At 46.9% G+C, this 15,984-nt stretch overlaps 1 protein-coding gene across 5 annotated transcripts in view; it reads left to right on the forward strand.

Moving 5' to 3' along the window:
* Positions 1 to 15,984, forward strand: part of igf2bp2a (insulin-like growth factor 2 mRNA binding protein 2a) — a 163,145-nt gene that overhangs the window by 90,735 nt on the left and 56,426 nt on the right. For all 5 annotated transcript variants that reach the window (XM_063051532.1, XM_063051534.1, XM_063051533.1 and 2 more), the window contains exons 5-6: positions 12,615 to 12,678; positions 15,499 to 15,774. In XM_063051532.1, coding sequence (XP_062907602.1) covers positions 12,615 to 12,678; positions 15,499 to 15,774 — 340 coding nt within the window. The remainder of the gene's footprint in view (positions 1 to 12,614; positions 12,679 to 15,498; positions 15,775 to 15,984) is intronic.

The following is a 15,984-nucleotide window of genomic DNA, read 5'->3' on the forward strand; positions in this document are numbered from 1 at the left end:
CAAACCCTGATGCACTGACACACTGCCGGAAACACAGATAACGATTCCAAACCCTGACACTCTGATACACTGGCGGAAACACAGATAACTATTCCAAACCCTGATACACTGATACACTCCCGGAAACACAGATAACGATTCCAAACCCTGATACACTGATACACTCCCGGAAACACAGATAACGATTCCAAACCCTGATACACTGATACACTCCCGGAAACACACACAACGATTCCAAGCCCCGATACACTGCTGGAAACACACACAACGATTCCAAACCCTGATACCCTGCCGGAAACACAGACAACGATTCCAAACCCTGACACACTGATACACTGCCGGAAATACACACAATGATTCCAAACCCTGATACACTGACACACTGCCGGAAACACACACAACAATTCCAAACACTGACACACTGACACACTGCCGGAAACACAGACAACGATTCCAAACACTGATACGCTGCCGGAAACACACACAACGATTCCAAACCCTGACACACTGACACAAACACACACAACGATTCCAAACCCTGACACACTGATACACTGCCGGAAACACAGATAACGATTCCAAGCCCTGATACACTACCGGAAACATACAGAATGATTCCAAACACTGACACACTGACACACTCCCGGCCACACACAGACAACAATTCCAAACACTGACACACGGCCGGAAACACACACAACGATTCCAAACCCTGACGCTCTGACACACTGCCGAAAACACAGACAACGATTTCAAACACTGATACACTGCCGGAAACACACACGATTCCAAACCCTGACACACTGACAGAAACACAGATAACGATTCCAAACCCTGACACTCTGATACACTGGCGGAAACACAGATAACGATTCCAAACCCTGATACACAGATACACTCCCGGAAACACAGATAACGATTCCAAACCCTGATACACTGATACACTCCCGGAAACACACACAACGATTCCAAGCCCTGATAAACTGCCGGAAACACACACAACGATTCCAAACCCTGATACCCTGCCGGAAACAGACAACGATTCCAAACCCTGACACACTGATACACTGCCGGAAACACACACAATGATTCCAAACACTGATACACTGCCGGAAACACACACAATGATTCCAAACACTGATACACTGCCGGAAACACACACAACAATTCCAAACACTGACACACTGACACACTCCCAGCTACACACAGACAACAATTCCAAACCCTGACACACTGGCTCACGGGCTCACGGCGGGAAACACACACAATGATTCCAAACACTGATACACTGCCGGAAACACAGACAACGATTCCAAACACTGATACACTGCCGGAAACACACACAACGATTCCAAACACTGACACACTGACAGAAACACAGACAATGATTCCAAACCCTGATACACTGACACACTGCCGGAAACACACACAAGGATTCCAAACCCTGACACACTGACACACTGCCGGAAACACAGACAATGATTCCAAACACTGATACACTGATACACTGACACACTGCCGGAAACACACACAACGATTCCAAACCCTGACACACTGATACACTGCTGGAAACACAGATAACGATTCCAAACACTGACACACTGCCGGAAACACAGATAACGATTCCAAACCCTGATACACTGATACACTCCCGGAAACACACACAACGATTCCAAACCCTGATACACTGATACACTGCCGGAAACACACACAACAATTCCAAACACTGACACACTGATATACTGCCGGAAACACAGACAACGATTCCAAACACTGACACACTGCTGGAAACACAGACAACAATTCCAAACCCTGATACACTGCCGGAAACACACACAACAATTCCAAACACTGACACACTGACACACTCCTGGCCACACACAGACAACAATTCCAAACCCTGACACACTGACAAACTGCCTGAAACGCACACAATGATTCCAAACACTGATACACTGACACAAACACACACAACGATTCCAAACACTGACACACTGACACACTGCTGGAAACACACACAACGATTCCAAACGCTGACACACTGCCGGAAACAAAGACAACGATTCCAAACACTGATACACTGCCAGAAACACACACAACGATTCCAAACCCTGATACACTAATACACTCCCGGAAACACAGATAACGATTCCAAACACTGACACACTGCCGGAAACACAGATAACGATTCCAAACCCTGATACAGTGATACACTCCTGGAAACACAGATAACGATTCCATACACTGATGCACTGCCGGAAACACAGATAACGATTCCAAACCCTGACACACTGATACACTGCCGGAAACACACACAACAATTCCAAACCCTGACACACTGACACACTGCCGGAAACACACACAATGATTCCAAACCCTGACACACTGATACACTGCCGGAAACACAGATAACGATTCCAAACCCTGATACACTGATACACTTCCGGAAACACAGATAACGATTCCAAACCCTGATACACTGATACACTGCCGGAAACACACACAACAATTCCAAACACTGACACACTCCCGGTCACACACACACAATGATTCCAAACCCTGATACACTGACACACTGCCGGAAACACACACAACGATTCCAAACCCTGACACACTGATACACTCCCGGAAACACAGATAACGATTCCAAACCCTGATACACTGATACACTCCTGGAAACACAGATAACGATTCCAAACCCTGATACACTCCCGAAAACACAGATAACGATTCCAAACCCAGTGACACTGATACACTCCCGGAAACACAGATAATGATCCCAAACCCTGATACACTGATACACTTCCGGAAACACAGATAAGGATTCCAAACCCTGACACTCTGATACACTGCCAGAAACACACAACGATTCCAAACCCTGACACACTGACACACTGCTGGAAACACACACGATTCCAAACCCTGATACACTGATACACTCCCGGAAACACACACAATGATTCCAAACACTGACACACTGCCGGAAACACACACAACGATTCCAAACCCTGACACACTGACACACTGCCGGAAACACAGACAACGATTGCAAACACTGACACACTGATACACTCCTGGAAACACAGATAACGATTCCAAACCCTGATACACTCCCGAAAACACAGATAACGATTCCAAACCCTGTGACACTGATACACTCCCGGAAACACAGATAATGATCCCAAACCCTGATACACTGATACACTTCCGGAAACACAGATAAGGATTCCAAACCCTGACACTCTGATACACTGCCAGAAACACACGATTCCAAACCCTGACACACTGACACACTGCTGGAAACACACACGATTCCAAACCCTGATACACTGATACACTGCCAGAAACACACACAATGATTCCAAGCCCTGATACACTGCTGGAAACACACACAACGATTCCAAACCCTGATACACTGCTGGAAACACACACAACGATTCCAAACCCTGACACACTGATACACTGCCGGAAACACACACAACAATTCCAAACGCTGATACACTGCCGGAAACACACACAATGATTCCAAACCCTGACACACTGACACACTGCCGGCCACACACACACAACAATTCCAAACCCTGACACACTGATACACTGCCGGAAACACACACAACGATTCCAAACCCTGACACACTGCCACACTGCCGGAAACACACACAACGATTCCAAACCCTGACACACTGCCACACTGCCGGAAACACACACAATGATTCCAAACCCTGACACACTGACACACTCCCGGCCACACACAGACAACAATTCCAAACCCTGACACACTGATACACTGCCGGAAACACAGATAACGATTCCAAACCCTGATACACTGACACACTGCCGGAAACGCACACAACGATTCCAAACCCTGATACACTGATACACTTCCGGAAACACAGATAACGATTCCAAACCCTGATACACTGATACACTTCCGGAAACACAGATAATGATTCCAAACACTGACACACTGCCGGAATCACAGATAACGATTCCAAACCCTGATACACTCCTGGAAACACAGATAACGATTCCAAACCCTGATACACTGATACACTTCCGGAAACACAGATAACGATTCCAAACCCTGATACACTGATACACTGCCGGAAACACACATAATGATTCTCAACACTGACACACTGCCGGAAACACACACAACAATTCCAAACCCTGACACACTGACACACTCCCGGTCACACACACACAATGATTCCAAACCCTGATACACTGACACACTGCCGGAAACACACACAACGATTCCAAACCCTGACACACTGATACACTCCCGGAAACACAGATAACGATTCCAAACCCTGACACACTGATACACTCCCGGAAACACAGATAACGATTCCAAACCCTGATACACTGATACACTCCCGGAAACACACACAATGATTCCAAACACTGACACACTGCCGGAAACACACACAACGATTCCAAACCCTGACACACTGACACACTGCCGGAAACACAGACAACGATTGCAAACACTGACACACTGATACACTCCTGGAAACACAGATAACGATTCCAAACCCTGATACACTCCCGAAAACACAGATAACGATTCCAAACCCTGTGACACTGATACACTCCCGGAAACACAGATAATGATCCCAAACCCTGATACACTGATACACTTCCGGAAACACAGATAAGGATTCCAAACCCTGACACTCTGATACACTGCCAGAAACACACAACGATTCCAAACCCTGACACACTGATACACTCCCGGAAATACAGATAACGATTCCAAACCCTGACACTCTGATACACTCCCGGAAACACACACAACGATTCCAAACACTGACACACTGATACACTGCCAGAAACACACACAATGATTCCAAGCCCTGATACACTGCTGGAAACACACACAACGATTCCAAACCCTGATACACTGCTGGAAACACACACAACGATTCCAAACCCTGACACACTGATACACTGCCGGAAACACACACAACAATTCCAAACGCTGATACACTGCCGGAAACACACACAATGATTCCAAACCCTGACACACTGACACACTGCCGGCCACACACAGACAACAATTCCAAACCCTGACACACTGCCACACTGCCGGAAACACACACAACGATTCCAAACCCTGACACACTGCCACACTGCCGGAAACACACACAACGATTCCAAACCCTGACACACTGCCACACTGCCGGAAACACACACAATGATTCCAAACCCTGACACACTGACACACTGCCGGCCACACACAGACAACAATTCCAAACCCTGACACACTGCCACACTGCCGGAAACACACACAACGATTCCAAACCCTGACACACTGCCACACTGCCGGAAACACACACAATGATTCCAAACCCTGACGCACTGACACACTCCCGGCCACACACAGACAACAATTCCAAACCCTGACACACTGATACACTGCCGGAAACACACACAACGATTCCAAACACTGACACACTGCCGGAAACACACACAACGATTCCAAACCCTGACACACTGATACACTCCCGGAAACACAGATAACGATTCCAAACCCTGACACACTGATACACTCCTGGAAACACAGATAACGATTCCAAACCCTGATACACTGATAAACTCCCGGAAACACACACAATGATTCCAAACACTGATACACTGCCGGAAACACACACAACGATTCCAAACCCTGACACTCAGACACACTGCCGGAAACACAGACAACGATTCCAAACACTGACACACTGATACACTCCCGGAAACACAGATAACGATTCCAAACCCTGACACACTGATACACTCCCGGAAACACAGATAACGATTCCAAACCCTGATACACTGATACACTCCCGGAAACACACACAATGATTCCAAACACTGACACACTGCCGGAAACACACACAATGATTCCATACACTGATACACTCCCGGCCACACACACACAACAATTCCAAACTCTGATTCACTGATACACTGCCGGAAACACACCCAACGATTCCAAACACTGACACACTGACACACTGCCGGAAACACAGACAACGATTGCAAACACTGACACACTGATACACTCCTGGAAACACAGATAACGATTCCAAACCCTGATACACTCCCGAAAACACAGATAACGATTCCAAACCCTGTGACACTGATACACTCCCGGAAACACAGATAATGATCCCAAACCCTGATACACTGATACACTGCCGGAAACACACACAACGATTCCAAACACTGACACACTGCCGGAAACACAGACAATGATTCCAAACACTGACACACTGATACACTGCCAAAAACACACACAACGATTCCAAACCCTGACTCACTGACACACTGCTGGAAACACACACAATGATTCCAAACCCTGATACACTGATACACTCCTGGAAACACAGATAAGGATTCCAAACCCTGACACACTGACACACTGCCGGAAACACACACAACGATTCCAAACACTGACACACTGACACACTGCCAGAAACACAGACAATGATTCCAAACCCTGACACACTGACAGAAACACAGACAACGATTCCAAACACTGATACACTGCCGGAAACACAGACAACAATTCCAAACACTGATACACTGCTGGAAACACACACAACGATTCCAAACCCTGACACACTGATACACTGCCGGAAACACAGATAACGATTCCAAACACTGACACACTGCCGGAAACACAGATAACGATTCCAAACCCTGACACACTGACACACTGCTGGAAACACACACAACGATTCCAAACCCTGATACACTGCCGGAAACACACACAACGATTCCAAACACTGACACACTGACACAAACACACACAACGATTCCAAACCCTGACACACTGACACACTGCCGGAAACACACACAATGATTCCAAACCCTGATACACTGCTGGAAACACACACAACGATTCCAAACCCTGATACACTGCTGGAAACACAGACAACGATTCCAAACCCTGACACACTGACACACTCCCGGCCACACACAGACAATGATTCCAAACCCTGATTCACTGATACACTGCCGGAAACACACACAATGATTCCATACGCTGATACACTGCCAGAAACACATACAACGATTCCAAACCCTGATACACTGACACACTGCCGGAAACACACACAACGATTCCAAACCCTGACACACTGACACACTGCCGGAAACACAGACAACAATTCCAAACACTGATACACTGCCAAAAACACACACAACGATTCCAAACCCTGATACACTGCCGGAAACACAGACAATGATTCCATACCCTGCCGTCATTGTCTACAGCGGCAGATAACACATAGGAGTAGAATTTAGGCCATTTGGCCTATTGGGTCTATTCCACCATGACTGATTTATTATTCCTCTTAACCCCATTCTTCTGTCTTCACCCCTTAACTTTGATGCCCTTACTAATCAAGAGCCTATAATCTCCACTTTAAATACACGCAATCACACAGCCAACCTCCACAGCTGCCTGTAGCAGTGAATTCCACAGATTCATCTCCCTCTGGCTGAAACAAATTCCTCCTCATCTCGGTTCTCAAGGGACATCCCTTGAGCTGGGGAGTTGCTAGTGGGGTCGGGGGGGACTTCAGGGTTCTAACATTTAACTGTCGTCCATTCTTTGAGGCACTCCGCTGATTTCGTGGATAGTTATGAAGAAAAAGCATTTCAGGATGTATATTGTATACATTGCTCTGACATTAAATGTACCTTTGAAACCTTTGTATTCTGAGGCAGTGCCCTCTGGTTCTAGACTTCCTCCGCCCCCGCCCCATCCCACTATTTGAAACATCCTCTTCATGTCCACTCTAACCAGGCCTTTCAATATTTGATGAGTTTAAATGAAATTCCTCCCCCATTCTTCTAAAGCCCAGCGAGTAGGAGCCCAAAGTTATCAAGCACTCCTCATACGGTCCCACCCTCGGAGTCCCACTCCCTGTGCTTCAATGACTCCTCTATCCTCAGCTTGGGGAGCATTGTGTTCTCATAGTCACTCTGACTATCCCCCGGAAAGAGGGCTTGCAAAGCACCGTGGAAGAACTGCAGACTCTTTGTAAATGTGTTGAGTCTTGAATGTAGAACGCACTCTGCAGAGCGCTGGCATGCAGTGCTCCTCAGATCAGTCTGCAACCCCTTTCTTGCACTGATATCTCCCGCGCAACCTCTGGTAAGGTGGATTTAGAAAGCTGTTTTTCAAAGTTCAGAGTAAATCTACTATCGACTATGTACATCATATACAACCTTGAGATTCATCTTTTTGCAGGCACGCACAAAACAAAGAAACACAATGGAATGCCCGAAAAACCACTCACAACAAAGACTGACAATGTGCAAAACAGGACAGACCATTAGACAAAAGTAATGAACACGAACTGCAGATTTCAATATTGGAATTGGGTTGCATGTCACATGTACTATGGTACAGTGTAAAACTTGTTTTGCATACCACCTATGCAGATCAATTCATTACAACAGTGCAATGGGATTGTACATGGGGAAAACCGCAGAACGCAGAATAAAATGTCTGGTTCCAGAGAATGTGCAGTGCAGGCAAATAAGATGCCAGGGCCATGACAAGGTGAATTGTGGTCAAGGGTCCATCTGTTTTCACTAGGGGATCGTTCAGTAGTCTTTTAACAAAGGGATATTGCTGATCTGGAGCGTGGTGGTACGTGCTTTCGGACTTTTGTATCTTGTCCCTGATGGGAAGACGGGGTAGGAGAAGCAAGAATGTCCAAAGTAGGAGGGGTCTTTGACTATGTTTGCTGCTTTACTGAAGGCGATGTTGAAGGAGCCTCTTGCAATGAGCTTTAGGCCAATGTATCTCCACGTTTTCACCTCGCTGTGAGCCACAGGCAGGGGAGGTTTGGGTCTGAGGCAACAGCAGGGCTGGCAAGCTGGGTGCCATCCTGCGACAGGGGAGGGGACCTTGCTGTTTGCTCTGCCCATAGAGTGGTTCTGCTTGCTCTCCCCCCCCCCCACAGTGCACTCTGCGGCCTACTCCTTTCCCCAGTGAGGGTGGTCTCTGGGGCTCTGGGCTCCAACCTGTGCCTAGCCATTGGGCAAAAGCTGAGTGGGCAATTGGTCTGTAGTTGGACTCATGAAAGGAGAAGGTGCTATGGTAGATCATCGGGGCAGAGGCTGTGTTAGCACTATAAGGCACAGGAATTAGGCCATTCGTCCCATCGAGTCTGCTCCACCATTCCATCATGGCTGATTTATTATCCCCCCTCCGCCCAATTCTCCAGCCTTCTCCCCGTAACCTTTCATCCCTTACTGATCAAGAACCCATCAACCTCTGCTTTAAATATACTCAGTGAATTGGCCTCCACAGCCTTTTGTGGTAATGAGTTCCATAGTTTCAGCAGCCTCTGGTCAAAGAAATTCTTCCTTTTCTGTTCCAGATGGACATCTTTTTATTCTGACTCCCCCACTATAGGAAACAACCTCTCCATGTCCACTCTCTCTAGGCCTTTCAATATTTGATAGGTTTCAATGAAATCCCCTCTTCTTTCTTCTAAACTCCAGCAAGTACATGCCCAAAGCCATCAAGTGCTGCTCATACATTAACCCTTTCATTCCTGTGATCTTCCCGTGAACTCTGGTGATTACTATGCCTCTGCTTTCCTCAGCCTCGGAGGGGATCACTGCTGACACTGCAGCCTCAGCACTGCTGTGTGAGGAGCTCCTGTGCATCTTGAGAGAGAGAGAAACAGACAGAAGCAGCTGCACTTTGTAGTCCATGTGCTGAGCTCGAGACATGGCCCAAGGCATTTCACAGACGCCGATAATGGTGCCCTGAAATTGCCATGGTGAGAGTGACAAAGTAGTCTCTCCCAGTGTCACCGGGAGACGAATATTGGGCTCAATATCAGGTGTGCCAGAGGAGATCTTCACATGCATTAGGGCAGGGGAGGACACAGCCCTGCTCTGTCACCTGTGGTAAAGAGAGGTGAATGTCTCATTTGAACACAGGCAACATTCCCTCCATAAACACGAGGTTTTGCAGATGCTGGAAATCCAGAAGAGAACATACAGAAAAATACTGGAGGAACTCAGTAAGTCAGACTATTCAGACTCTCCACTCAGTTTTAGAAAGATGTGCTTTAAAATCCAAGGTTCTTTCTACCAGAGAAACTTCCAAAGCTCTGCAGAATCATACAAGTGTAACCACTAGGGGGCATACATACTGTGACCTCTATGGGGCATACTAAACAATTGCATATACATACTGTGACCTCTATGGGGCATACTAAACAATTGCATATACATACTGTGACCACTAGGGGGCATACTAAACAATTACGTATACATATGGTGACCACCAGGGAATATACTAAACAGTTACATGTACTCTATACAAGTACAAGCAGGCAATTAATTGTTGAGCTCCAAATGAAATAATAATTACACAGGAAGATGATGACAATTTAAACAGTCTAATCCAATGTCAGTTACAACTCGTCAAGTCTAGGGAAAATACAAACATTTTATTAAAATAAAACTTGGAAACAAAAAATGCAATCAAAATTTCCCAGCTCAGCCATGTTGGCTGTGGTCACCCGTCCAACTGGCTCAGTGAGAATGCCCGACGTTCCGTGTCCGGTGAGAGTGGGTTGCGTACAATGAGAGTGGAATATGTAATGATCCGTTTCAGGGATTATTTTTATATTAGAAATAAACTTTATTTATGAAAAATATGTCTAAGGAACAATTGAACAGTACAGGCTCGTTCAGAGCCACGTATCATTCTTGCAGGTCAAATCAGTGAGAGGAGCATTTGATGGTTCTGGCCCTGGAGTAGCTTTGGTTTAGAACAGGGGTCCCCAACCTTTTTCGCACTGTCGACCGATTTCATATTGTCAGTATTCTTGCGGACCGGCTGACCGGGGGTGGGGGTGGGGGGGCCGAGGTAAGGGTTGTCAACGGACAAGAGTAGCAGTCAAATACGCTGGGTTTCCCCAAGAAAGACTACAATGACCATGAAGCCTTGCGTGGGCACCAGTGCGCATGCGTAACTTGCGGGCGCGTGTACGATTTTTTTCTACAAATCGTTTTTGGCGATTCTGTTCGGGGGGGGGGTGTTAATCACGACCGGAATATAGATAATTAGCTAATACACTCAATTTCATTTCTAAAAGGGTTTATCTAACGAATTTAATATTAAACACACAGCGCATATTTTCCTCGCATGAATATAGTGATACGTCAATTATCAAGGGAGGACAGGGGAGCTTGAAGTAAGTGTTGAACGAACTTCCAGTAGAAGTGGTAGAGGCAGGTTCGATATTATCATTTAAATAAAAATTGGATAGGTATATGGACAGGAAAGGAATGGAGGGTTATGAGCTGAGTGCAGGTCGGTGGGACTAGGTGAGAGTAGCGTTCAGCACGGACTAGAAGGGCAGAGATGGCCTGTTTCCGTGCTGTAATTGTTATATAAGTCAATAGCATCATAATATTTTAAGTATCGTTTGGATATTAAACACGCAGCACATATTTTCCCCGTATGAACATATGAAGTCATTGTAACGCACCAATATCGCTGAATCAGTGGGAGCCCTGGGCTTGTTTCCCTGCAACAAGACAGTCCTATCGAGGGGCGATGGGAGACAGCGATACTCGAAGGAGGTTCCTTATGTCCAGTCTATTCCGCAATTTAGTTTTCGTTGCAATCATTGCAGAGATATGTTGGAAATGGAAGCAACGTTTTCAGTGCTTTCGTGGCTATCTCAGGATATTTAGCCTTGACTTTGATCCAGAATGCCGGCAGAGATGTTATGTCAAACATACGTTTCAGCCCGCCATCATTTGCAAGCTCGAGGAGTTGATTTTCTTCCCGTGCTGACATGGATGACGCGCGGGCAATGACCTCACATGCGTAATGGCTCAATAGTGGGTGTGACAGGGAATGAGGAAAGATGCAGCTAACTCATATTGCCAAATCATATCGTTTCCTCGCGGCCCGGTAGCAAATGCTCTGCGGCCCGGTGGTTGGGGACCGCTGCTGTAGAGAATGAAAGGGAGGAGGGATCTCATTTAAACCTACCAAATATTGAAAGGCCTAGATACAGTGGAGATGGAGAGGATGTTTCCTATAGTAGTGGAGTCAAGGACTGGAGGGTACAGCCTCAGACAACAAGGACATCCCTTTAGAACAGATGGTGAGGAATTTCTTTAGTCAGAAGGTGGTGAATTTGTGGAATTCATTGCGACAGGCTTCTCTGTAGGCCTAGTTGTTGGGTGTGTTTAAAGCAAAGACTGATAGGTTCTTGATTAGGGAGGGCGTCAAACATTATAATGAGGTTGAGAGGGATAACAAATGATGGAGCACACTTGAGGGGCCAAATGGCATAATTCTGCTTCTATGTCCTATGGCCTTGTTTCAGGGAAAGTGTCCTGAGTGATATGAGGACACCACAGGATCCTATTCTCACTTGATATCCATAGAGAATGACCAAATGCTGATTTTCTCTCTCCTTCACCCCTGCCCCCGGTGTGTGAGACCCATGTAAAGGAGTGGGTCAGTGCCTGTTTGTGCTGGGAACTGAGGTCATGGGTTTAGTGTATGGGGGAGTGGGTGTGCGCTGCGCAGTTTGTGTGCTGACTTATTCTTCCCCCTCTCTCAGTTAACACAGACAGTGAGACAGCAGTTGTGAATGTGACTTACGAAACAAAGGAGCATGCAAAGACGTAAGTGATGACGGGGGCTCCGTGCCTTTTGAAAATCTTGGTGTCGTCAATGAATTAATTCTTCACGCTGGTGCCAGGCAACTGCCCGGTAATGCCATCGCATGTGGTAGGTTGCTTCTGCTGTCTTGTGCTGTTATCAACTCAAATTAGCACTCAGTCCACCGCAGTACAGGCGGACGATTGCCAGTTTCCTACAGTGACAGTCACGTCCCACCAATACAGTACCCCAGTGCCACACAGACAAAATACTGGAAGAACTCAGCAGGTCAGGCAGCATCTGTGGAAGTGAATGAACAGTTGACCCTTCATCAGGTTTGAGAAGGAAGGGGGAAGGTGCCAGAATAAAACGTCTGTCGCTGTGTAACAGTGGGGAGAGGGGAAGGGGGAACTAGCTAGAAGGTCACAAACAACAGAAAATCTGCAGATGCTGAAAATCCAAGCAAGGCACACACAAAATACTGGAGAAACTCAACAGGCCAGGCAGCATCTACGGAAAAAAGTACAGTCAGCGTTTCTGTCCGAGACCCTTTGGCTAGTTAGAAGCCAAGTGGGTGGGAAAAGTAAAGGGCCAGAGAGGAAGGAATCTAATGCTAAAGATTACAGTGACAGACCCATCCCCACGTGTACTGTACCCCACTGTTACATAGTGACAAACCCATCCTCAGTGCTACTGTACCCCAGTGTTTACCAGTGATACTATACCCCAGTGTAATACAGTGACAGACACATCCCCATTAGTAGTGTGCCCGAGATCTGTCCCCACCAGTTCTGCACCCACTGTTACAGTGAAAGACCTGCCCTCAACAGTACTGTACCCCAGTTTTATACAGACCTGTCTCCAGTAGGACTGTGTGAAGAGGCAACTGATGGTGGTTTGATCTCTCTCTGGGTGTGTGGGATGAATGTTTCAGCACAGAGACAGGCCCGTTCCCACCAGTTCTGCACCCCAGTGTTGCACGGTGAAAGGCCTGCCTCCGGGCTGGCATTGTCACGGTGATAGCATGCGGAAGGCATGGTGCCAGGGCCCGAGCAAACAGAGGTGCTAACAAGGTGTCGTTTAGTCCTGGGTCCCAAATATGCCCAAATATTGGGTATGTTTCAAGCATGGTTGATAGGTTCTTGAGTAGGAAGGCTGTCAAAGGTTACAGGGAAATGGCAGGAGAATGGGTTGGGAGGGATAATAAATGATCGAATGGCAGAACAGACTCAATGGGCTAAATGGCATAATTCTGCTCCTAGAGTACGGTGCAAAGTCTTAGCACCCTAGATTTCTTGTGTCAGTTTTGTTTTAGATGTGAATTTCCTTTGTCCTTTGCATTAGTGTGTCAGAAGAAAAAGACAAATAGATTTCCAAACATTTATTTCCCAAAACAATGAAATGTTACACAGGAGTTTTGGTATTTTGTCACAGAAAGTAACACATTAAGTAATAGACCACTTTCCAAACAAAACCTTGATTAGTATGCCATGATTAAACAAAGATGACAGACAGATGCTAGTGATCAATGACATAATCAGTTGAATGAACTAAACTGATCAACTGAAACAGGTGTAGAAGGAATCAAACTGGGTGAAGGACAACCAAACTAAAAGGTGAGGGTGTGGCCGATGTGACAGATTAACTTTCAAGTCACTGATTCCAGCACCGTGGCAAGAGTGAGCATAGCAACAAGACACAAGGTGGTCATTCTGCATCAGCAAGGTCTCTCCTGAGCAGAAATTTTGCAACAGGCAGTTTCAAGATGTGCTGACCAAGTTCTTCTGAAGAAGCACAAGAAAATGGGCAAGGTTGAGGATCAGAAATGCAGCAGTCAACTGGAAAAATGGAGTGCAGCCAACAAGAGATATGTACAACTGATGTCCCTTCTAAATTGGAAGAAATTCAGTTAGCTCTGAACTCTCCGAAACCACTGGAACCCAAGTACACCCTCTCGAGTCTGGAGAAGTCTTGTCAGAGGTGGCCTTCATGGAAGAGCTGCTGCCGAAAACCCATTCCTCTGAAGTGGAAACAAAGCCGAGAGACTCACCTACACACAAAAACACGAGAACGGGGATGCTGGACAATGGCAGCAAGTGCTCTGGACTGAGGAGTCGAAAGTTGAAATTTTTGGCTCAACCAGGAGGTGGTTTGTCTGTGGAAGAGCTGGAGAGCGCTACATGGATGACTGTCTGCAGTCAACAGTGAAGCACAGCGAAGGTTCCCTGCCGGTTCGGGGCTGCAATTCTGCAAATAGATTTGGTGATCTGGTCAGAATTTTGGAATCCTCAATGCTGAGAAGTACAAGCAGATTCTTCTCCATCACGCAATGCCATTAGGGGGCGCGTAATCGGTCCCAACTTCATTCTGCAGAAGGACATTGACCCCAAACATGTGGCAAAGGTCGTAAAGCACTATTTTCAGCGAAGAAGGAAATAAGAACAAGGAGTTCTGCAGCAGATGGTCTGGCTTCAACAGAGCTCTGATCTGAGCATCAAGGCTGTCTGGGATTACCTGGAGAGACAGAAGCAAGCGAGACGGCCAAAGTCTGCAGAAGAACTGTGGCAAGTTCTCCAGGAATCTTGGAATAGCCTACCAGCTGATTTTTCTTATAAAACTGCACGATAGTGTACCTAAGAGAGCTGATACAGTTTTAAAGGCAAAGGGTAATCACACCAAATATTGATTTCATTTAGGTTCTTTTTTACTGTTTACTGCTCTTTATAGTAAATCTTTTGATCTTAAGAAACTTTATTATTTTTGAAAGCATTTTCGCCGTACGGAGTGTTCTTTAACATGCGCCTAAGAGTTTTACACAGCACGGTATGTCTTGTGGTCTCTAGTGCTATCGAGAAGCTGAGTGGACACCAGTTGGAGAGCCACGTCCTGAGGATCTCCTACATCCCGGATGAGGAGGCGACGCAGCACCTGACCCACCGGCCCCGCCGCGGGGCCGCCCCCCACCCCAGCCGGGACCACGGCTCCTCTGCCGCCACCGGCACCTCCCACAAGTCGCTGGACGTTCCGCTGCGCATCCTGGTCCCCACCCAGTTCGTCGGGGCCATCATCGGGAAGGAGGGGCTGACCATCAAGAGTGTTACACAGCAGACGCAGTCCAAGTAAGTGGAGCCTCTCCCGTGGGAGAGGGGATGGTCACCTGCGTGTTCACCTGGGCTAGGAGGGGCAGGGTTGGTCATCCATCTGCTGTGGATCAGACCTTCCAGGGATGGGGCTTGAACCCATGTAGGTGATTAGAAACGGGAGGCATGTCTTTACATTTGGACTCTAGCCTGCTCTTTCATTGGCTAGGCGGTAATGGGAAACTAGCA

This window comes from Mobula hypostoma, chromosome 6, assembly GCF_963921235.1.
Source record: "Mobula hypostoma chromosome 6, sMobHyp1.1, whole genome shotgun sequence".
NCBI classification, from domain to species: Eukaryota; Metazoa; Chordata; class Chondrichthyes; order Myliobatiformes; family Myliobatidae; genus Mobula; species Mobula hypostoma.